At 35.7% G+C, this 26,105-nt stretch overlaps 1 protein-coding gene across 1 annotated transcript; it reads right to left on the bottom strand.

The window, feature by feature from the left end:
- Positions 1 to 2,190: 2,190 nt before the first annotated feature.
- On the bottom strand, positions 2,191 to 2,799 carry LOC149162645 (uncharacterized). The gene has a single exon (XM_089435251.1). It carries the CDS (start codon positions 2,797 to 2,799, stop codon positions 2,191 to 2,193), a length of 609 nt encoding a protein of 202 aa, XP_089291377.1.
- Between the last annotated feature and the right edge of the window lie 23,306 nt (positions 2,800 to 26,105).

The raw sequence follows: 26,105 nt of genomic DNA, 5'->3' as shown, positions 1-26,105 counted from the left end.
CTCCAGAATTCAAGACCCAAACAATAATGCAATTATCCAAGGTCTTTCATTTCAAATACTTGTGACATATGCACTTTAATTTCTTCAACCAATTCATCAAATTTTCCAGTAATAATTAAATCATTAACATATAAGGAAATCAACACAATCTGCCCCTTTGAATCAAATATGTATACAACTTTGGATCATTTTTACTTCTCTTATAACCATGCTGTAAGAAGAAAGACTCTATTTTCTCATACCAAGATCTGAGAGTTTGTTTCAGCCCATACAATGCCTTTTTTAATTTACATACCAAGTGTTCTTGCCCCTTTTTAATGAACCCTTCAGGTTGTGTTAAATATACTTCTTCCTTCAAATATCCATTTAGAAAAGCTAGTGTAAACTCCAATGGTACTTTGTAGTTAGAGATATTAAAATCCTAATAGTTTTTAACTTAGCTACAAGAGAGAAATTCTCCTCATAATCAATTTCTTCTTTCTATGAGTACCCTTTGGCCACCAATCTAGCTTTATATTTTTCTACACTACCATCTGATTTGAACTTAGGTTTATATACTCATTGACAACCTTTGGGCTCTTTTCCTTTTGGCAGTTCAACTAATTCCCAAGATTTATTTTTAATTATGGACTCATACCCTTCTTTCATAGCTAACCCCTATTCATCATATTGGTTTTCTTCTTTATAATTCATGAGTTGAACAACATTTAAAACACTAGTCATAAAAGCATAATTTTTGTACCTTGCAGGTAAGTGAGTATGTCGTCCCGATCTCCTTTGTAGCAAGCTTGCCTCAATTTTGTCCTGTGTGATTTCTTTCTCACCTTTGAATGGACTTCAACTGTTGAATGTATCCATATCACTCAATTCCTCCTTCTCTTGGTGCTGCTACTATAAATGAATGTCTTTGGCTTCATTATTACTATCATCAATCACTAAAGGCATGTGACACTCCTCATAACCTTTGTCCTTATTCCATTCATCAACTTGTTCATGGAAGATAATATCTCTACTAGCAAATCCCTTGTTAGTAGATGGATTAAACATCCTATATTCTTTAAAATCATAACAATACCCTACAAATATGCATTTGATAGTTTTAGCATTCAATTTCTTCATATTTTCCTTAGGAATGTGTGCAAAATATCTATAACCAAATACTCTAAAGTGATGGATTTCACGTTTAAAACATACAAAGCCTCAAATGGAGCCTTGATGTAAAGACACCTAGTTCGAATTATGTTCTTTAAGTAAACTGTAGTACTAATTGCTTCTGCCCAAAAACCATTGGATAGGTTCTTACCTTTAATCATGTTATGTGCACACTCCACCAGAGTTATGTTATTTATTTATGGAACCCCATTCTGTTATGGAGTGTGGGGCACTGTAATTTTTTGTGCTATTCCATGATCTCTTCAATATTTGATGAAGTTTCCAAGTCTATATTCTCCCCCTTGAATTGAGCGGAGGATTTTATTGACCTTCCATGTATGCTTTTCAAACATATTTCTAAATTATTTAAAGTACTCGAAAGCATCATTTTTCCTTCTAAGAAAGTATACCTAGGTATACCTTGTGCAGTCATCAATAAATAACAAGAAATAGTAAGCTCCACCTAAGGACCTTCTCTGCATAGGCCCATAAATAGGAGTATGCACAAGTTCAAGTATATCTTTCTTTCTCCTATTTAAGCTAGAGGGAAATTCATCCCTGTGCATTTTTCCAAGTGCACAACCTTCACAATCAATATGTTCATTTCTTAAAATAGGAAGTCCATCAACCATACCTTGTTTCTGTAGCAACAATAAGTCATGAAGGTTGATGTGACCAAACCTTTCATGCCAAATATTCTCTATTGTCATAGTCGTTGAAGTTAAAGCTTGATGTGGCATGCTTGTAACATTATAGGCCTCCAACTCTCACTCCTGATGCAACCATCTTCTGGTGATCCAGGAAATCCTTTTCAACGTAATAAGTTTTGAAAAATTCTACCTTTAAAATCTTATATGTAATCATGGAGACAAAGATCAAATTATTTTTAATAGGAGGCACATACATGAAATTATGGATGCACTTGATATTACCACTAGGAAATGTCACAGGGATATATCTATACTCTTTAATATGATATGCTCTGTCATCTCTCAGGTAGATGTTAGCACCATTGTTGGTCTCCTTAAAATTTTCATACTAGTGTTTATTACATGCCATATGAGTGGATGCTCCAGAATCCACAAACCAAGTTCCAGCTTTATCGGTCTCATAAAAAAGAGTAGCATCATACACAAATGATTTAAGATCACGATTCAGATATTTTCTAGCAAAATGCCATGTATGCCTCTTGTGTTTATGTTTATTTTCATCATTCTTATTTTTATAACAGTCTCTAACAATATGACCAATTCTGCCACAGTAAAAAAACTTAATTTCTAAATCATTTTTAGCAGATGACATACCTTGAAATGGATTTTTCTGATATGGACCACCACTTTTATGTCCTCCTCCTGGTTTCCCTTTGAAGAATTTCTTCTTTGCCACCAATGCCAAATCCTCATTTTGAGGCTTCAAATTCTTACGCCTCTCTTCTTCATGTATCAAAATCCCTGTCAAATCTTCAAAGGTGGGAGCTTTCTCCCTTGCTGCAAGCCCTGTAATGAAAATTTGATAATCCTCTGTCATGCCATTTAAGGTAATTGTGACGAGATCAATGTTGGATACTTTCTCCCCTATGTCACCTAACTTGTCTCTCAGTTCTTTAATCTGTGAGATGAATGCAATAACAGATTCATTCTCTTCCATTCTAATGGAGAGAATCTTACTCTTGAGAAACAACACATGATTTGTATTTTTCGTTTCATACAAGTCCTTCAGTGCCACCCCAACCTCATTGGCAGTTTTGCAGTCTCGAATATGATGGTTTATGTTGTCTTTTACCGACATCTTCAACAACACCTTCACTTTATTTTCTCTCTTTTCCCAATCTTGAATTGATGTGGTTGTGGCACCACCAACTGTAATCAACTTTGCTTCCTCTCCATTTGCAATTTTCCACACACTAGAACCCTCAAGCAATGCCTGCAACTTGAAATTCTAGTTCGCGTAATATGACCCATTGATCTTATTTCTCTCATTAAGTTATGTCTCTGCAATGTGATAATTCATTGTGAAAAAACAATTTCAATAGTTCCCTGCTTTTAATTCACGAGCACCATTAGTAGCTTGTCTGATCAATAGATCAATAACTCCAATAAAAGATCCATTAGTCCAGTCTACAGATCTAGTAATCCAACAACTGATCTATGTATCCAACACGAGATCCTCTAACAATTAATCTACGAATCTAACAAAATATCCTTCAATAGTAGATCTATGGATTCACTTGCAAATCCTCCAACAAGCGATCTACGGATCTAACTCCAGATCCTCCAACAGCTTCAGATCCGGGTTCTATGGATCCAAATCCAGACAAATGACCTTTAATATACAAAAAAATGCTAGACAAGACCACCAACATGGGTACATCTGGTCTCAGGCCACCTCCAACATGCAAAAAACACTAGCGTCATTTCACCTTGCTACAGGTTATGCTGAAGAAAATTCCTATAAGTTTTCGCTATCATCACAGGAGTAGCACTGACCATCAACGTTGATCATCACACTTTCCCTATGTACTACCAACGCTGATCAACACGACCTATCTTTGTTGGGGGCACGCTGATCAGGTTTATTTAGAAAAAGCATCCCTCTATCACAAAAAAATAAATTGTACCAACATACCTCTCACATGCAATCTTCAATTCGAGCCTGTCCCTGTGTAATTACTCTTGCGATCTTTTGTGGCCTCCAATAATAGCTTCACCTATGCTCTGTTACCAAGATAAGAAAATGGAAAGACAAATTAGAATGAAACTTGCAAATGAAACTTGTAGCTCACAGGTGAGACGAGCTACACCCGGAGAATACCCAAGTAGTATTACCACTCTCTTCAACTGATCATAAAATCAGAAATAAATAAGATTACATTCAAATAAGGGAGATCAAAATATCTCCTAGAAAATAGGAACTAAGTCTAAACTAAGACACACACAAAACCAGGAAACGAACTTTCTCCATTAATTTCAACTGTATTCAATTATATAATTATAAACATAATATGTCTTCTATGAAATTGACATCATCCAAAATGGGCATATGCTACACTCGGGTCTAGAAGTAAGAAAGTTGAAACTTCATATATGAAGTGTTCAAGTATGACAAATTCTTTGCTTGAAATGTTCACTTATTACAAGCTTGCAACATTCCATTGTGTTGTGCCTTAGAACATGTGCATTTTATAATCCCATTATTCTTGTTCACTGTAATGTCAAAATGGTCAACTACCCTATGATAGTGGCCCTTAAATATCATTCCGCGTAAGTTTCAAGATTATGCATTTTCATTTTCCATCTTGGTGACGAGTTGCTAGAATGCTTTGTTATTTGGCATCCATTTGATCAAATTTGAAAGAAATTTGAAAACAGTAAATATTTAATTATTAATAACATAAATATAGATAAATGTCTTTCAGAATAATCACATCATTAGGATTTGGTTAATTGTGTGATTATTTCGAAAGACATTTATCTACAATATGGATCACAAAAGTCTAAGATCTAGCATAAATATAATTGATAATTCAAATTTTGTAAGTTGTCTAACAACCAATAATCTACATTGTAGAGTTGCTTAGAAGTTATAACATAAGAATGACATTTATGATTTATCAAATTTGATAATTATCAATATCAATTAATAAATTAATAAATTATATATGCCAAATTGAATTTTTAAATGATCTAAGAGACAACCATGAAAAGTTAAAACTAAAATTAAAATCCACTTGGATGATATTGATGTTCATACCAGAAAAAAGGCAAAAGCCTAAAGTAGAACACAATTCAAAATTTCCAAGAGACAAAATATAGCAACAGAAATACAAAATCTTAAGATGGTCATAAAGTATGATCTCCAACATCAAGGAAATCCATATAATCTTGGGCCTGACTAGATACTATATCAACACCACCACAATCACCATCATCACCAGATGCAACAATACCATCTAAAGGTATGCCAACCAATATTGCATTTGGTAAAGCATTGTCATTGTCACCCTCAATTTGGTCAACATCTTCAACATTCACATCCCATCATGCAACGGGTCCTTCTAAATATTTAGTAGCTTCCTTGAACAATGCCAAAGACTCCTATGAAAATAAACAAGTTTCTCCTCTCTCTTAGAGGTAAGTATATTCCTCTTAACATAGTGGATGAAACTATAAGTGAATTGATTCCTTTCAACAGCAGAGGAACTAGCAACATAAGATAACAAACGTGAAGAAAGCTTTCGCAACTCTGGGACCTCGCCCCCATACATTCTCCACCATTCAAGGAGTTTCTTCCAAGAATAATGCTTAATTTCCCTCCCTACATCTTGGCTAAATCTAGGAGGGGTTAATGTACCAAAAAAATTCTCTTGTATCGCAATTGCTTCATCAACAATTTACATCTTAGTTATAGCATTAAGAAACCCTTGTTTTAACTCTTTATCATCAATAAGAATAATTCTATTTGGTCTTTCCATATACCACTTTGGATTAAGGGCATATGTAGCCATGTGAAGGGAGATATTGAGTTTACTCCATATTTTCTCTATTAGTTTATGGATTTCATGGAAAATCTCCAAATAAAGGTTTCTCTGGTGAACGATGTGTTTTACCTTTGCTGCCTTGGTATCAATAGATTCATATATTTCTCCAAGAGAAGGAGAATTTGAATGAACATACCTGATCAACACCATAATTGGAGCTATGAAAGAGAAAACATATCTACAATCAGCCCACTAATCGTAACTAAGAAGCATTTCTCTTATCCTCTTGACTTGAGCTGACTTTGACTCAATCCATGCATTTCACTCTAAAGAAACAATAATGGCTGGTAAAGATGCATAGACCTCAACCATGCGCTCAACAAAAATAAAGTATGTGGCATATATTTTTCTACAAGTTTTAAAAAATGCTTCTTTGAATACATAATGTAGATTTCCAAGGAATCATGGTGGTCGAAAATGAACATTTGTGCCTCCCTCGCATATAAAATTATTTTTGCAGTTCACTATATTTTTCCAATCTATTTTAAGACATTGTCAAGGCCATGTACATAATAAGGAGTCCAAAATATATGCATGCATCGACTTTGGATCATCAATCTCACTGCTCTAAAAACAGGTGTTGCATCTCTGATAACATGTACCACATTTGAAGGATCAATGTCATCAATTGCATCCTTCAACCTTTAAAACATGAAAGTAGCATCCTTATTTTTTCCACTACAATTAGTTTCTTTTAAAAAATAAGGCCTTTCTAATGATGCGACAATAACATTCAACATAGGTCTTTACTGAATATTTTTCCAACTATCCATGACAATTGAACAACATGAATGAACCCAAGATTGTTTGAGGTCCTCCATAAGTCCATGAATTGTCATCCCTCTATCTAACAATGAAGTCCTCATTTTGTTGTAACTCACGGGTGCATATCATGTCCCTAGAGTAGTGATTTTTTTCACCATTTCTTTATAGTATAGTGAACGAGTGGCATTAAATGTGGAAGAGCCCCTCGTTAAAATTTCACGTAATAAAATTTAATAAAGGAAAAATAATACCATGGTTAAGGGACATGTATTCCAGGCTGAATGTTGGGAAAATATATCCTAGTGGGCATAACTGGATGTGTTTATGGCCAAGGGAAATTAACAAAAGGAAATGGATAAGGCATTAAAAAGGAAAAATGTATTTTGGCACATTTATTTATGAAAATAAAGGAAAATAGGAAGAAAGGAAGGTGAAAGGTCACAGGTTACATGTGAGGAGAAAAATGAAGGAACATAATGGAAATTGAAGAAAATAGAGGCCTCATTGATAAAAAGGCTTACGAGGATCAGTTGATAAGATTTTGCTCAAGCTCGGTCAGTGTAGCTTTTGGTTAGTTCAATTTTGGAGCTCTCCCATTATTCTCTCTCTCTCTCTCTCACACACACACACACACACACTGTTGGGCACTTAAAGTTTTCTTGGAACTTTCTAGCTTTGCAGCAAGGAATGGAAAAGTAAGCAAACAAAGGACAAGGAAAGGAAAGATCAAGCAACGACAAGCCAAATTAGGTAGCCTCAGCAAGAATACTTGCAGGTAACATATTGCATGTGTGATTTCCTAGTTGGTTTTGACATGCATGGCCTTGCATATTGGTATATCGTTATCTTGTTGTTGGTGGCATGGTTTTGTCAGGTTATGATAGTGGTTTTCATCCTTCCCTTTCCTTTTTCTAGATAGCCATGGTGTGATGGGATTGTTTTCTCGGTTTTGAGATTTGGAGTTCTTGGATGGTTTTGGAATTCGGGGTGAAGGTGGTCTCAAGAAAATTCCCAGAGGCCTAGGAATCCCTTGACCTGTTTTGGTTGGATACACTATAAATCGCAAGGGTGGTGTCTCAGTTTAAGGCCTAGTGATCCAATGTGGATTGCGGTAAAGCCTGAGAGACCAAGAGATGAAAAAGACCTCAAGGATAGTGATGGAGTTAGGAGGCATTCGAAGCTTGGTTTGGTTTTGTGATCTCAGTGCCAGTTTTGGTGGGATCACAGTTTGGTGAGGCTGGAGTGGCTTTAATCTATGGATTCCCTTAGTTGTTTTTAGATTGGTTTATCCATGATATCCCACATTCATGCTTGGAATATGGCACGGGAGGGACTGGCTGAAAGAAAGATTTGGTTCAATCACGCCTATGGTGAGGTGGTACGTGGAAGTCTCGTACCTGGTTGGCTCTTGCCTAAGTGAAGTTCTCTTGATTTTATACTTGTTATTATATGGCCTTAATGGTTGTTATCTCATCGTTATTGGCATGGTTTAATGCTATTTATAAGCATGGTCATGTGATTGGTTCTAGTCATGGTTATTTCTTGTATTTACTTGTAAATGAAAGGATAATGGATGCAAGACCTAATTGATGTCAAAACAATTAAGGAAAGAGGGTAGTGATGCTTCTTGTTGAGTCTCAAATGAGTTATTAGTCATTTATGTTCTACATTGTATTCATATGTTGTACATTGCATTAATTCCATTTGTTTCATAGAATGTGAGTCTGAGTTGGGGATGGTCAGACCTAATCCCGGAGTAAATTTTTCATTTGTAAGCCTTGTTGTCATGTAAATTATGGATTCTAAAATCTACAAGTGTTTCCAGGCAGCGATTTCAATTATGGGCTTTAAAAGTGGCACAAATCCCAAATTCGCAGGCATAGGTGTATGGAGAAAATTCTCGAGACACACCCATGCCTTACTATGGGAGCATCAAGAGCCTCCCAAATGCACCTTTGTCCATATCCAGGAGGCGTTTAGGGGTTTAATGGTCTAAAAATCAATGGAACCCAGAGAATAGTCATGGGGAATGACTGGGATGCATTCTGGGAGTCCTGTAGTAGGTGTAGAAGGTATGGTATGGTGCGTTTCCGTCGATTCCACTTTCTTAACTGACACATAGGGAGCTGAATCATATCATAGTATATTATCGTCAAATGTTTACCCTGGTTGGCCAGTTACTTGGGTAGATGTGGGAGGAGGGCATTACAAAGTGGTATAAGAGAGGGTTGTGCTCTCTTTGGGTCATATCTGATACCACATAGTTGTATCAGAGCATGGTTCAACACTTGGACTGGATGGGCAGAACGTTCTTATCATGCATGCATGTAGGTTGTATATGTGATGGCTATGTATGCATGGTAGTGGTCATTGTCACAGTCGATGTGCTTCCATGTAAGAATTTATGATGTTGTTGTTGATATGTGTTTGTCATCAATGCATGTGAGTTGTATATGCATTTTCTATGCATGTCAGTGTCTATAGGTTGTTGTGCATGCATTGTTATGGTTTTCGTTATGCATGCATAATAGGGTAGATATGAATTGTGAGGTCATTTTATGTAGTTATGTCATCATGATTTTGTTGCTATGTTGTGATGCTAATGTGTTGGCTAAGATAGAGTAGGAGATGCAGATCACCAGAGTGAAGTTGCAACACTAGACTTTTGGGTAAAAGAATATCATCACACATGTATTGTATATTTGGCATGCAAGTATGTTAGTTAATGGATCGTTATATCCATTAGGGTTATACATGTTTTCCATTTTTTTTTTTTGGTTACATGCATGGTAGATGCTAGTGAATCAGTGTGGTGATATGCACATGTATCAAATGGTCATGAATGATAGTAACTTCTTGTTATATCTTTTGTTATTGTTGTTTTATATTAGTTAGCTTGATGATTGTGATATATGTTAACTTGTTGTTGTTATATGATAGTTATCTTGATGATTAGATTATATGTTGTTGATGATCATGATATATAACTTGGTGCTGTTATATGCTATTAACTTGATGATTAGCATTATTACATTAGGATCTTGATGTTATATGTATCATGCTAAATTGGATTGGCCTATGCACATAGTTAGGGTTATGACATTAAAGTATGAGTTTGACCATACCATCTATTTGATGTTTGAGTATTTGATTGTGTCATCTAGTTGATCTATTTAACATGGTATGTTTGCAAGTTGGTTGAATGTTTGATTAATTGCATAATATGACTATGTGTATGTAAGATTTATCGAAGGAATGGTATTTTTTTGAAATGGTTTTACTCATAGATATGTGTTGAAATAACTGATATGTACTTGAGTGTAAGTAGGTGACACTTGTAGCATTATGTCTAATGACTACAAGTTGACTATGGATTATGGCATGATTGTTAGCCTTGGTAAAGGTTGATTTCAAATTAGTAGATATGTTGTCTTGACCTTTGGAACATGTGGTTGAAATGTGTGTTGAGTTACAAGGCAGCGTGATTGGCACAACAAGGTAAGATAATTGGTATATTGTTACATTTATTTATGCGCTGACAATCATGTGTTATCATAGTATGATACAAAGAATTGCATGGAAATAAATTGCCATGAAATCTTGAAGAAGGCTTAGGTTGTGTTTTCCCTTGGAAGCACTGGGAACCCATGGGGATGGATTCATGGTGTCTATTGTTAGTCTCGTTCTTTAGGTCTTCTATGATTTGTTTTGTTTGATTGCAACTGGTTTACGTCTGGTGCATAGCTATGCCATTTTCTTTGTGGTGTCGTATTGTTATTGTTTTTCATGGTTTACATATTGCTTGTTTCTTATTCTTTCCTTTTATGTTTGATGGTTTGGGGAATTGGTTGGGAAAAGAAGAAATTTAAAGGGGCTCAGGAGAGTTCAATGAAACCCATCAAGTAATATGAGACTCAGATAAAGTGGATGCATGTATAAGGGAAACTGAAGGCAAGAATATGACACTCGGTTGAGTTGGTTGGGTCCATTTGGATAAATGAATGATGGAAGAATAATCATGAGAGAGGTAATAGGAAAGGTAAAGTAAATGGACATGAGGTGTCAAATGCCTTGACTATGTTGGGAATCATTGTTCTCACTGTTGTGCATGCTATGAACAAATAAAGGGAGTTCTCTTAACCTTGATCTTATGATATATGGTAAATATGTTGTGATCATGATTGTGTTGTTGTCTATATATGTATACATGTATGTATTTATGTCATATCTGATAGGGTCATCATGGATCATGATTGTTTTTATGCTAATGTTTATATGTATATATGTGTGTGTGTATGTTTTTGTCTGACAAGATCATGATTTCTTTATGCTAATGTTTATATGCAGATATGTATGTCTGTACGTTTATATCTGACAAGGTCATGAAGGATCATGATTGTTTTATGTTGATGTTTATATGTATATATGTATGTATGTCATTGTCTAACAGGGTCATCGGGGATCCTTCTTGTGGAGAAATGATTGCATATGAGGGTGAATGGCATGAAGGTGTTCATGGTTTATGAGGAAACAAGTGGGAAGAGTAGTCTTGACAAATCTATGAGGTTAGTATCATGTGGTTATGAGTTGATATTATGTGATTATAATATGTCTCTTTTATGGACAGGCTATATTGATGGATAAATCATTGAAAAAAAATGTGCTTTGTGTCATGTTAGGATAAGCATGGATGGCAGAGAGACACTGGAAACATGGTTGCTTGGTAGAGACAGTGTGGCTTTGGATGTGTAGTGCTACTATTGTGTATATGTTGTGCATATTGTATATTCAATGATTGTACCTTCCTGATGTGTAATGTTGTATATGTAGTATTGTGTACATATGGTGTTGAGTGCTTGTTGTATATATGGTGTTGTGTGCATATTTTATATGAAATGTTGGGTGTAGATGGTGTTATGTACATGTTCCAAATGTAGTGATGTGTACATATTGTATTGTGTGCATGATAGATATGTGTTGTTGTGTGAATATGGCACTATTTACATATGGTTTTGTGTGCATGTTGTACACGTGTTGATATGTACATATGGTGTTGTGTGCATGACTATACATGTGGTGTTATGTGCATGTGGTGTTCTGTACATGTTGTACATGTGGTGTTGTGTGAAATTGTTGATGTGTGCATGTCACGCATGTGGCACTATGTACATGTGGTGTCATGTACATGTCGTGGATGTGGTGATATGTACATGTGGTATTGTGTACACATTGTACAAGTGGTGCATTGTACATATGATGTTGTGTACACATTGTGTAGGTGGTTTCATGTACATGTGATGTTGTGTACATGTTGTGCAGGTGGTGATGTGTACAGGTGGTACTGTGTACATGTTGCACATATGGTACTAGTGTACATGTGGTACTATGTATGTGCATTGTGTAGTCGTGGTATCATGACATGTGTATTCATTGTGTTGTACCTTGTGTACATATATGTATTGTGTTTTGCATCAGGTTTAGGTGTATGTATTGTGTGGTGGTGTACATCGTATGTATGGGTATCTATTGTGTTGTGTTGTACATTGTGTATAGGTGTAAGTGTTGTATGTCAGGCCTAGGTGCATGTATTGCATGTTGTTGTAATTCGTGTGTGGTTGTATGTGTGTGATGCACACTATGTGTATGTGCACATGGTTGAGGAGAAGGAACTTGATTTTTTTCTGGTGTGGAAACTGATCTGTAGTGTATATGAAATAAGGACAAAGGTAGAAGCAAAGGACCAATTGAAAGATAAGTATTAGTATGTCATTTATTTTTATTATGCATGTGATGTATGATTATGGTCTATGACAATTACTTGTGATCTATGATTTAGGTTTATGATAGTTACACGTGATTTATGATTTTGATCTATGATGGTTGTGGTTTGAGCTAACCTAATGTGATATGTTAATACACGATGATTTAATCAAAGATGCTAGTTTGACTTGTTGTGACAGGAAGTAAACTGGATTGCAAGTGTACCTTATTGATGAGCTACTAATAAGGTATGATGTGAATTTATTTCAAATTATTTTAAATCTAATATAGGTTATGTGCTTGGTACAGGAAACCATGGGAAATTCTCTGGTTGGGCAGTTTAAACTGACTAGAATAATTAACAACAACAATGATAAGAATTCAGAAAGCAATATTATGCTAGTAAAGCATTTAGTAGCATGGCCATTGTGGGACATTGGTACCCAATAGTGTCCATTGATTTCCACGAGCATGTTATGACTCGTATGATGGTTTGCAGTAGGAATATGCCTTGGTTGTTGACCTTCTGATGTGAAGAATCCTTTCCAAGGGATGGATCACTCAGGATAGGGGATTCTGAGGAACTTGGAAGTTGAGTGACTGCATGGAAGAGGGCTGGTGACTGGATTCCCCAAGTAAATGTGTAGAAGAGAAGGGAAGGTTGGGGATGGATTTTTTCATCATTAGCATTACGATATGGAATCAAATGCGCATTGGGAGTGCGTCGTGGAACAATGAGCTGGTAATAGTTCACTAAGAGGAAAAGTGGCTTAACATTGTATTATTGGACATTAGATGTGGCTTTGAATTTGGGAATGGATTCGAGACTTCCTCGGAAGGAAGTGAATCCTAGAATTACATTTGAGAGTGGAGGTGTGAGCTTCTGGATTCCCTTGTTTCAGATGTAGGCATCGTATCCTTTCATTTTTTGGTTTAGAAAATGTGCATATATGTATATGTGTGTATTATTTTAAATACTGTATCGAGCTGGATTTTTAAAGCTCCGTAGATAGTATGACTATTTCTTGGGTGAAGAAAATGTGTATGTGTGTATATGTGGTGATTATTTTAAATATTGTAATAATCTATGTTATAAAGTTGTAGTAAATTGTATGCTTGTCATGTTTTCAACAATGATCAATGTAAATACTGCAATAAGCTAAGTTATAAAGCTCCAAGGGTAGTATGTTCGATTTTGATTGGTTTTGCTAAGGACTTGGTGTGGTGTAACATTGACGATGATGTTCCCCAAGGGGGAGGGGTTTATAACAACCCCTGGTTAAAAGTTCAAGTAATAAAAATTAATAAAGGAAAAATAATGCAATGGTTAAGGGACACATATTCCAAGATGAATGTTCGAAAAATATATCCTAATGGGCATCACTAGATGTATTTATGCCTAAGGGAAATTGGCAAAAGGAAATGACTAAGGAATTAAGAAAGAAAGCATGTATTTTGGCATATTTATTTATAAAAATAAAGGAAAATGGGAGAAAAGGAAGGTGAAAGGTCATAGGTTGCATGTGAGGAAAATAGAGTCCTCATTGATAAAAAAGGTTTTGGAGGATCAATTGGAAATATTTTTCTTAGGCCTGGTCAGTGTAGCTTTTTGCTTGTTCATTTTTGGAGATCTCATTATTCTCTCTCTCTCTCTCTCTCACTCTTGGACACCTAGAGTTTTCTTGGAGCTTTCTAGCTTTGGAGAAAGGAAGGGAAAATCAAGTAAAGGAAGGACACGTAAATGAAAGGAAAGAAAAGATCAAGCAAGGGAGTAGGATCAAGTAGCTTCAATAAGAATACTTGTAGGTAACATATTGCATGTTTGATTTCCTAGCTGGTTTTGACATGCATGGCTTTGCATGTTGGTATATGGTTCTCTTGATGTCAGTGGCATGGTTTTGTCAGGTTATGACAGTGGTTTTTGGCCTTGCCTTGCCTTTTTCTAGATAGCCATGGTGTGATGGGATTGTTTTCTCATTTTTTAGCTTTGGAATTGTCATATGGTTTCAGAATTTAGGGCAGAGGTCATTTTAGGAAAAACACCAAAGGCCTAGGAATCCATTGACCCGTTTTGGTGGGATGCACGGTAAATCTAGAGGGTGTTGTCTTAGTTTTAGGGCCTAGTGATCCAGTGTGAATTGCGGTAAAGCCTTAGAGAAAAGGATATATAAAATTCAATAAGGATAGTCATGGAGTCCAGAGGCATTCCAAGCTTAGTTTGGTTTTGTGATCTCGGTGTCGGTTTTGGTGAGAGCATGGTTTGTTGAGGGAGGATGTGGTTTAACCTCTGGATTCCCTTGGTTGTTTTTGAATTGATTTATCAATGAGATCACACATTCATGCTTGGAATATGGCATGGGGGTGACTTTCTAAAAGAAAGATTTGGTTTATCCATGTCTATGGTCGGGTGGTATGTGGAAGTCCCAAACCTGGTTGTCTCTTGCCTATGTTTAATAAAAGCTAAGTTCTCTTTCTTTTGTAGTTGTTATTATGTGGCCTTAATTGTTGTTATCTCATTGTCATTTACATGGTTTAATGCTAGTTTTAAGCATTTCTATGTGACTAGTTCTAGTCATGGTTATTTCATGTATTTACTTGTAACTGAAAGGATATTGGATGCAAGACCTAATTGATGTCAAAGCAGTTAAGGGAAGAGGACAGTTATCCTTCTTGTCGAGTCTCATATGATTTATTAGTCATTTAGGCTTTTTCTTGTATTCATGTCCTGTAGATTGCATTCATGCCAAGTGTTTGACAAAATGTCAACCCCTGTTGGGGATGTTTAGGCCTAACTCTGAAGTTTGTTTTTGATTTATAGGTCTTATTTTTTTGTAAAATATGGATTCTAAAAGCTACAAGGGTTTATGGGTAGTGACTTGGATTCTCAGCTTGAAAAGTGGCACAAATCCTAGAGTCACAGGCATAGGTCTGAGGAGAAATGTTCCTAGATGCACTCATGCCTTGCTGTGGGAGTGTCTAGATCCTCCCCAACACACCCTTGTCCATATCAAGGGGGCATCTAGGGGTTTAAAGGTCTAAAATTTAGTGGGACTCAGAGACTGGTCATGGGGAATGACGAGGATGCACTCCAGGAGTCCTCTAGTAGGTGTAGAAGGTCTAGAATGGTGTGTTTATTTTGATTTCACTTCCTTAACTGATGCATAGGTAGTCGAATCATATCATAGTAACTTATCATCACATGTTTACCCTGGATGGCCGGTTACTTGGGTATATGTGGGAGGAGGGTGTTACAAAGTGGTATTAAAGTGTGTTGCACTGTCTTTGGGTCATATCTGATACCACAAAGTTGTATTAGAGCATGGTTCAGCATGTGGACTAGATGGGTGGGAATGTGTTTCCTATGCACGCATGTAGGTTGTGTATGTTCTTGTTATGTATTCATGGTAGTGGTCATTTTCACAGTTATGTTTCCATGTAGGAGCTGATGATTTTGTTATCACGATGTGTTTGTCATGAATGAATGTCAGTTGTATATGCATTTTCTATGCATGACATTGTCTATAGGTTGTTGTGCATGCATTGTTATGGTTCTGGTTATGCGTGCATAATAGGTTAGATATGCATTGTGAGGTAATTGTATGTATTTATGTCATCATGGTGTTGTTGTTGTGTTATCATGCTAATGTGTTGACCGAAATAGAGAAGGAGATGTAAACCATCAAAGTGAGGTTGCAACACTAGACTTTGGGGTAAGAGAAGATTATCGTACAAGTATTGTATATTTGGCATGCAGGTATGTTAGTTAATGGATTGTTATATGCATTAGGGTTATATACATGTTTGTCATTTTATTGTTGTTGTGGTTACATGCATGGTAGATGCTAGTGTAAGAGTGTGGTCAAATTCACATGTGTCGAATAGTCATGAAGGATATTAATTTATTGTTATATCCTTTATTCTTGTTGCTTTATGTTAGTTAACTTGATGATTATGTTATATGTTAATTTGTTGTTATTATATGATAGTTAGCTTGATGATTAGGTTATATGTTGTTGATGAGCATGATATATAACTTCTTGTTATTATATGCTAGTAACTTGATGATTAGAGTTATTAGATTAATATCTTGATGTTATGTGTATCATGCTAAATTAGATTAGCCTATTCAGATGGTTAGGGTTATCACAATAAGGTATGAGTTTGACTATGTCATTTATTTGATTTTTGAGTGTTTGATTATGTCATCTATTTGATCTATTTAACATGGTATGTTTGCAACTTTATTGAATGTTTGATGAATTTCATAATACAAATATGTGTATGTAAGATTGCTCGAAAGAATGATCTTGTTTTGAGATGGTTTTACTCACAAAAATGTGTTGAGATAGTTGATATGTACTTGAGTGTAAGTAGGTGATAGTTGTATAATTATGTCTAATGACTACGAGTTGACTATCGATTACAACATGATTGTTAGACTTGGTAAAGGTTGATTTCAAATTAGTAGATTTGTTGTCTTCATCTTTGGAACATGTGGATAACATGTGTGTTAAGTTCAGCGAATATTTTAAGGATGGAAATTTATCTTAAATTTTAAAAACCTTCGCGAATCCCACTAGTCCATAGTATGAAATTTATAAAATGTTTGGAGATATTTTTGTAAAAATATTCAAATTTATAATATTTTTATATAGTCTATATATAATTTTTTGGCGATTTATAGGGTAAAATAATATCATTCTATAAAATTGGGGTGAATCATTTTTACAAAAAAATGGAAATTAGCGAATCCTTTTTTTGGAAAAAGTATAGAAAATTAGCCCATGGGCGAATCTTAGCCCCTAAAATTTTCCCTAGTTAAGTTAGAAGGGAACGTAATTGGCACTACAAGGTAAGATAATTGGTATATTGTTACATTTATTTATGCACTAATATTTGTGTTATGGAAGTATGATACAAAGAATTGCATGGAAATAAATTTCCATGCAATCTTGAAAAGGTCTCAGAATTAGCTTTCCATTGGAAGCACTGGGAACCCATGGGGATGGAGTCATGGTGTTTGTTGTTAGTCTTGTGCTTATGGTCTTTTGTGATTTGTTGCATTTGATTTTGACTTGTTCATATCTAGTGCATAGTTATGTCAATTTGTTTGTGGTGTCATATTGTTATTGGTTTTCATGGTTTGCTTCTTGTTTGTTTCTTGTTTTTTCCTTTTACATTTGAGGGTCTTGGGAATTGGTTGGAAAACGAGGAAATTTAGTGGAGCTCGAGAGTTTGAATGAAACCCAGAAGGTAATATGAGACTCTAATGAAGTGGGTGCATGTATAAGGGAAACTAAAGGCAAGAGTATGACAATTAGTTGAGTTGGTTGGGTCCGTTGGGATGATTGAACGATGGCAGAACAATCATGAGAAATGTAATAGTAAAGGTAAAGTAAATGGACTTGAGGTGTCATATGCTTTGGCTATGTTGGGTATCGTTGTTTTGAATGTTGTGCATGTTGTGAACAGATAAAGGGAATTTTCCTAACCTTGACCTTATGATATCTAGTAATTATGTTGTGATCTCGATTGTGTTAATGTCTATATATGTATACATGTATGTATTTATATATGTCATGTCTGACAGGGTCATCATGGGTCATGATTGTTTTTATCCTAATGTTTATATGTATATATCTGTGTTATTATGTTGTTTTATGACAAGATCATGATTTCTTCATGCTAATGTTTATATGCATATATGTATGTATATACGTTGTTATTTGATAGGATCATCAGAGATCATGATTGTTTTATGTTGATGTTTATATGTATGCATCTATGCATGTATGTCGTTGTCTGACACAGTCACTAGGGGTCATTATTATGGACAAATGATTTCTTATGCAAGTGAATGGCATTAAGAGGTTCCTGGTTTATGAGGAATGAAGTGGGATGAGTAGTCTTGACAAATCTTGGAGGTCAATATCATGTGGTTATGAGTTGATATTATGTGATTATATTGTCTATGTTATGGACAGACTGTATAGAGGGATACGTCACCTAAATGAAAATAATGTGCTCTGCGGCATGCTAGGATAAGCATGGATGGCAGAGACTGGAATTAAGGTTGCCTAGTAGAGACATTGTGGTTTTGGATGTGCAGTGCTAATATTGTGTATATGATGTTCATATTGTATATTTAGTGATTCTATGTATGTTGATGTGTAATGTTGTATATATAGTATTTTGTACATATGGTGTTGAGTTCTTGTTGTATATATGGTCTTGTGTGCATATTGCATATGTAGTGTTGGCTATAGATGGTGCTATGTACATGTTGGATATGCAGTGTTCTGTACATATTCTGCCATGCACATGATGGATATGCACTTTTGTGTGCATAAGGCACTATGTACATATGGTCTTGTGTGCATGTTCAACATGTGGTGCTATGTACATATGGTGTTGTGTTCATGACTATACATTTTGTGTTGTGTACATGTTATACATGTGATGTTGTGTGCATGTGATGCATGTCGTCTTTTGTACATGTTGTGCATGTGGTGTTGTGTACATGTGCTATTGTGTAAACATTGTACAGGTGGTGCAGTGTACATATGGTGTTGTGTACATGTTGTGTAGGTGATTTCATGTACATGTGATGTTGTTTACATGCTATGTAGGTGGTGTTGTTTATAAGTGTACTATGTACATGTTGTACATATGGTAGTCGTATACAAGCGGTATTTTGTGCATGTCATACATGGTTTTTTGTAGGTATGTTCTACTATGTATATCCATTGTCTTGTCGTGGTATCGTGACATGTGTATTTGTTGTGTTGTACTATGTGTACGTATATGTATTGTGTTTTACATCGGGTGTAGGTTTATGTATTGTGTGGTGGTGTACACTATATGTAGGCGTATGTATCGTGTTGTGTTGTAAACTTGGTGTAGGTGTATGTGTTGTATGTCAGGGGTAGGTGCATGTATTCCATGGTGTTGTATGCCATTTGTGCTTGTATGTGTGTGATGCACACTATGTGTATGTGCACATGGTTGAGGAGAAGGAACTGAGTGTTTTTCAGTTGTGGCAACTAATCTAGAGTGTGCAAGGAATAAGGACAAAGGTAGGAGAAAAGGATCGATTCAAGGATAAGTATCAATATGTCATTTAGTTTTATTATGCATGTGATTTGAGATTCTAGTCTATGATGATACATGTGATCTATGAGTTTGGTTTATGATGGTTACATGTGATTTATGATTTTGATCTATGATTTTTTTTTTAATCTAACATGATGTGATATGTTTGTACATGATGATTTGATCAAAGGTACTAGTTTGACTTGTTGTGACAGTAATTAAACAAGATTGGAAGTGTACCTTATTAATGAGCTACCATTGAGGTATGATGTGAATTTATTTCAACTTATTTTAAATATAATGGAAGTTATGTGCTTGGTACAGGAAATCATGGGAAATTCCCGGGTTGGGTAGATAAAACTGCCTTCAAGAATTAGCAACAACAGTCATAAGAATTCAAACAAGTAGGAGTATGTTGGTAAATCATTTAGGAGAAGGGCCATTGTGGGACACTGGTACCCAATAGTGTCCATAGATTACCATGAGAATGCAATGACCAATATAATGGTCTGAGGTAGGTATATGCCTTGGTTGTTGATGTTTTGATGTGAGGAAGCCTTTCTAAGGGATGGATCATCCGGGATAGGGGATACCATGGAACTTGAAAGGTGAGTGACTACATGGAATGGGGTGACCCAATTGCCCAAGGGACTATGTAGTAGATAAGGGAAGGCCAAGGATGGATTTTCTTTTTTGTCATTAGCATTTACATATGGAATCATATGCACATTTGGAGTGCACCCTAGAACAATTAGTTGGTAACTGTTTGCTGAGAGGACAAGAGGTGCAGGATCGTAGCATTGGACATTGGATGGCACTTCGACTTTGGTAGTGGATTCTGGACTTCCTAGGAAGGAAGTGAATCTTGACATTACCTTTTAGGGTGGAGGTGTGAGGCTTTGGGTTCCCTTGTTGCGAATGTAGACATCGTATCGTTTCATTTTCTAGCTGAGAAATTGCGCATATGTGTGTATTATTGTAAATATTCTATCAAGCTCAATTTATAAAGCTCCATAGATAGTATAATTAATTGTTGGGTGAAGAAAATACGTATGTGTGTATATGTGGTTATTATTGTAAATTCCGTAATGAGCTATGTTATAAAGCTCTAATAAATAATATGTTTGTCATGTTTACAATGGTGGTGATTGTAAATACAGCAACGCTCTAAGTTATAAAGCTCCATGGGCAGTATGTTTTCCTTTTAGCGGTTTTGTTGACATCTTGTTGTGGTTTAACAATGTGGACAGTGTTCCCCAAAGGGAAGGAGTCTATAAAACCACTGGTTAAACGTTCATGTAACAAATGTTAATGAAGGCAAACTAAGGCCATGGTTAAGGGATGCGTATTCCAAGCTTAATGTTGGGCAACATTATCCTATTTAGCATCACTAGATGTGTTTATGGCTAAGGAAAAATTCGCAAAAGGCAATGACTAAGGCATTAAAAAGGAAAAAAAGTATTTTAGCACATTTATTTATGAAAAGAAAGGAAAATAGGAGAAAAGGAAGGTGAAAGGTCACAGGTTTCATGTGAGCAGGAAATGGAAAGAAAATAATGGAAATTAAAGAAAATAGAGGTCTCATTCATAAAAAGGCTTCTAAGGATCAGTTGGAAAGCTTTTTTTGAGGCTTAGTTAGTGTAGCTTTGGGTTAGTTCAGTTTTGGAGATCTCTCATTATTTTATCTCTCTCTCTCACACACACTCTTGGATAGTTGAGTATTCTTAGCGCTTTCAAGCTTCGGAGCAAGGAAGGGAAAAGCAACCAAAGGAAGGACAAAGAAAGGAAAGAAAAAATAAAGCAAGAAGGAGCAGGATAAATAAAATCCAACAGGAATACTTACAGGTAACATATTGCATGTGTGATTTCCTAGCTGGTTTTGACATGCATGTTGGTATATGGTTCTCTTATTGTTGGTGGCATGGTTTTGTTGGGTTATAACAGTGTTTTATAGCTTTTCCTTGCCCTTTTTCGAATAAAAATGTCGCGATCAGATTTTTTTCTCAGATTTGAGATTTGGAATTTTCATATGGTTTCAGAATCTAGGGCGAAGGTGGTCTTGGGAAGATCCCAAAGGCCTAGGAATCCATTGACTGGTTTTGGTGGGATATATGGTAAATCCTGAGGGTGGTATCTTCGTTTAGGGCCTAGTCATTTGGTTTCAATGGTAGTGTTATAGCTCAGATATTATAGATCTGGTAAGACACTGCAAATAAACCTAGAAATAATAAGATCTGAATATAGAAATAGGTAGAAATGCCTCTTTATTGATATCAAACCCTTAAGGTAGGGCAACACCATACATTCACTCCTTAAGGAAGGAGAACACTCCACAAGCCATATGCTTGTTAATACAATAATCCTTGACAATATTCCTTGACCTCTCTCCATGTGGAGTCTCTAGCCTCTATATAGGCCTCATACATACAATACCATGGATCATTACCATGGTTCCCTCCTACCATCGAACTAATACCATGAGCCTGTTACATTATTACTAACTACTTGTGGTCCCTTACATTATATGGGTTAACCATCTTATTTATTGCTATGGCCCATCCCATTATTACATTATTACCTTGGGTACCTCCCTTTGTACCCCATATTATCCCCCCTAGGTATATAACATTCCACCCCCCTTAGCATGTTTCATCCTCGAAACATGAGAAGAACATAAATAATACGATCTACTCAAAAGAGTACTCCACTGGTACCATGCACGTGCATCTAGCCATCCAAGAGGAAGATGAACCCTCGATCTTGCTGGTGTCATGCTTGCTTGAGATGGAAGCTGACCATGGTAGCTCTTCTGTGTTGATGTGTAGTAGGTGGATCTTTGCTCCTCTCTATCTATCCAGCAGGGGTTGTTGTCATTGTGGCTAATTGGTTGCCATCTTGTTGGTTTTTGTCTTGCGGGGTGATGTGGGTGATGATATGTTGAAGTTTTAACTCACGGTGTCTTTTTCTTTAATTCACCCCTTAGTGGAGCTTGACTGTTATGTTGTGGTGCCTGCTGTGGTGTCTTATCTTCCAATATTACTTCCACCACTGAGCCCTCATCTGATGTATCAGCACCTGTAACCTTTTTTGCTTCAGCCTCTATTTGTGTTTGATTGTCGACCATCAATTGCTCATCATCTGATATGTCAGTCCCTGGAACATCTTCTGTGTCAACTTCTGTGGACTCTACCTGTTTATTGATGGAAATATCCTGTAATGTAATTTTCTTCTTTTTATACCAGAGCTTTAGGAATTTCTTATGCACATTAATATTTATAGTACCCACAGATTCCATCCAAGAATATCCTAAAACAACATCCATATTATCCATCTTTGAAGTATAAAAATCACCATGCAACACATACTTATCCATAGAAATCTTCAAATCCTTATACATTTGAACATCCTCATCAACCACCTGTGTGTTTTCAATGTGTTTTGTAGGAACTTGCAATATTTTTGCCAAATTAACATTGATGAAATTATTCTTGCAACTAGGATTTATAGAAACAAAGATGTTCTCTTTCTGAATAAATCCATGAACCTGCAATAAGGAGATACGAGCAGAAAATAACCCTTTAGGTTCCTTGGTTTCCTTCTTTTCTGTAAAAATAAAATCTTTGCTAGGCTATGTGTCTGTCTGTGTGAGCTTATCCACAAGATTAATTTTATGGTCAAAATGGTCCATAAGAGCTTTTGTGAATATGTCCCAAGTCAAGGGCCTTCGATAGCAATGTTGATGCCTTTGCCACCATTGCCATCTTTCATTGTCCAAGTACATTTTTCCCATTCTCAGTTGAGTCTCATCATCCATGATGTAATTCAATCTAAAAAATTTCTCCATTTGTGCTATCCATTTGGCTGGATGAGAGCCATCAAATTTATACAAGTCCCTCAAACTCTGAGCTAGGCCCGCCATCACAAAAAAAATTGGCGAAAATTTGAAATTGTCACAGTTTAGTCAATATTGCTCAGAATCCCTATTATGACATGTTTTTAGAAATGGAACAATCATTTTGCATTTGCCCATGTGATAGAAATCTAGATCTAGGCACTGGAATTTCAGATCTGTGCTGCAACTCTCCCGTCGTCACCAAAATTTCTGCAAAAAAGAGTTGATTTTAAATTAGCAATATCTCCCTCATCCAGACTCCGATTCGACTGATTTTTTTGTTGAAATTGGGTATCTTTTTACAAAGAATCTAGATATACAATTAGATTTTGTATATCCTGTACCAAAATGTATAGATCTGATCTGCAAACTCGCCGCCCCTGAAATCTTGCAAAATAAAAAAAAAATCTCCACTTTTTTTGCCTAAGAAAGTGCTCTGATACCACTTGTTATAGCTATGATATTATAGATCTAGTAATACACTACAAATAAACCCGGAAATAATAATATCTGAATATATAAATAGATAGAAATGCTTCTTTATTGATATCAAAACCTTAAGGTAGGGCAACACCATACATTCACTCCTTAAGGAAGGAGAACACTCCACAAGCCATATGCCTGTTCATACAATAATCCTTGACAATATTCCTTGACCTCTCTCCATGTGGAGTCTCTAGCCTCTATATAGGCCTCATACATATAATACCATGGATCATTACCATGGTTCCCTCCTACCATTGAACTAATACCATGGGCCCATTACATTATTACTAACTACTTGTGGTCCCTTACATGATATGGGTTAACCACCTTATTTATTACTATGGCCCATCCCATTATTACATTATTACCTTGGGTACCCCCCTTTCTACCCCATATTATCCCCCCTAGATATATAACAGGCAGTAAATCCTGAGAGACAAGAAGATGGAAAATTCCTCAAGCATAGTGATGGAGTTTTGGTGAGATCAATGTTTGGTGAGGGTGGAGTTGGTTTAACTTATGGATCCCCATTTTTGTTTTTGGATTGGTTTATCCAAAAGATCCCACATTCATTCTTGGAATATAACATGGGGGTGACTGTCTAAAAGAAATATTTGGTTCAGCCATGTCTATGGTCAGGTGGTAAGTGGAAGTCCTGAACCTGGTTGGCTCTTGCCTATGTTTAATAAAAGCTAAATTCTCTTTCTTTTGTAATTTTTATTATGTGCCCTTAATGGTTGTTATCTCATTGTTATTTACATTGTTTAATGGTGGTTATAATCATGCTTATGTGACTCTTTCTAGTCATGGTTATTTTAGTATTTACATGTAACTGAAAGGATAATGGATGCAAGACTTGATTGATGTCAAAATAGTTAAGGGAAGAGGGTGGTGATCCTTATTTTCAAGTTTCATATGAGTTATTAGTCATTTATGCTCTGACTTGTATTCATGTCCTGTAGATTGCATTGATGCGAAGTTTTGACATAATGTCATTCCCTGTTGGGGATGATTAGGCATAATCCTGGAGTCAGTTTTTTATTTGTATGCCTTGCTGTCATGCAAATTTTGGATTCTAAAAGCTACAAGGTTTTCTAGGTAGTGACCTAGATTTTGGGCTTGAAAAGTGGCACAAATTCTGGTGTTGAAGGCATAGGTTTGAGGAGAAAATTTTGTGAACGTACCCATGCCTTGCTGTGGGAGAATATTGAACCTACCAGACGAACCCTTGTCCATATTAAGGTGGCATCCAAGGGTTTAATTGTCTAAAACTTAGTGGGACCCAAAGACTGGTCACAAGGAATGATTGGGATGCATTTCAGGACTACTGTAGCAGGTGCATAAGGTCTGGTGTGGTGTGTTTCTATTGGTGTTATGTTGATTCCATTTCCTTAAATAACACATAGTAAGTTGACTCATATCATAGTAACTTCTTGTCACATATTTACCTTGGTTTTCCGATTTCTTGGGTAGATGTGGGAGGAGGGTGTTACAAAATGAAATTCCATTTTCCACTTTCACTGCCCAACCCTCTATCCATGCTATCAATACTCAAAATTTGCATTAAAAAAAAATAGAAGTAGAACAAATAATTAGATTTTACATATGTGACATAGAATACTAATAATTAATTTTCACATTCTCATAAAACAATAAACATAATAATATACAAATTTTAAAGGTATAAGTGCTTAGGTAATATGTCTGCTACCTCGTGGATATCAGAAATCAAACAGTAGAATCAATTTTAAAATATTTTTGAGTCTCATAACCCAATAGAAATAACAAAAATAGGAGTCAACTTGAAGTTGTAGGAAAAAAGAATGATGCTTCATGGGAAAATCTTCAAAGTTGACTAGTCTAAATCAAGAACACCAATAGCATATACAAGAATTAGAGTTTCAGGTTCAAGCAACATAAAAGCAACATGAAATGGAATATCTATCATTGAAGGAAAGGCATAACAAGATGACCTAAATATCTCAAATTAATGAGTATATCAAAGAAGGGATAGCTAATAATTAAAGGAACAACAATAAATTGAAAAAGTTATATAATAAAACTAAAGCCCAATTGAACATTATAATTAGTTTTCATAAAATTGTCAAATCAGAATTGTAAATTTTGATGAAAAATAATTAATAAATCCTTTGTAAAGAAATCAATGAAACAAAATGCAAAGAAATTTGTGAATAGTTAGAAAACTTAAAATGATAATTGTTTGAAGGCATGGGAGGACTATTAGCAATTTATTGAGGTTCAATAGAGAATTTCAGAGTTGGAACCTATTTTGTTGCAATAACAAGTTGTCTAGAGGGCGAGAGAAAGGTAGTGGTTGGCCCTTGTTGGTTACTAATTTTGCATTTTTGGAATTATGCACACCTTACCAAACATGTGACGACAACAAATCTGACATACCCT

Source organism: Pinus tabuliformis, chromosome 5_2 (assembly GCF_031772625.1).
Source record: "Pinus tabuliformis cultivar Carrire ecotype Pingquan chromosome 5_2, CPIR1, whole genome shotgun sequence".
Taxonomy (NCBI): Eukaryota; Viridiplantae; Streptophyta; class Pinopsida; order Pinales; family Pinaceae; genus Pinus; species Pinus tabuliformis.
The sequence above is the reverse complement of the archived record's forward strand: the minus strand, read 5'-3'. Positions and strand labels throughout refer to the sequence as shown.

What these genes read in the sequence shown, in the direction of transcription:
- LOC149162645 (XM_089435251.1), bottom strand. Translation starts at nt 2,799, where the DNA reads ATGGAAGAGAATGAATCTGTTATTGCATTCATCTCACAGATTAAAGAA.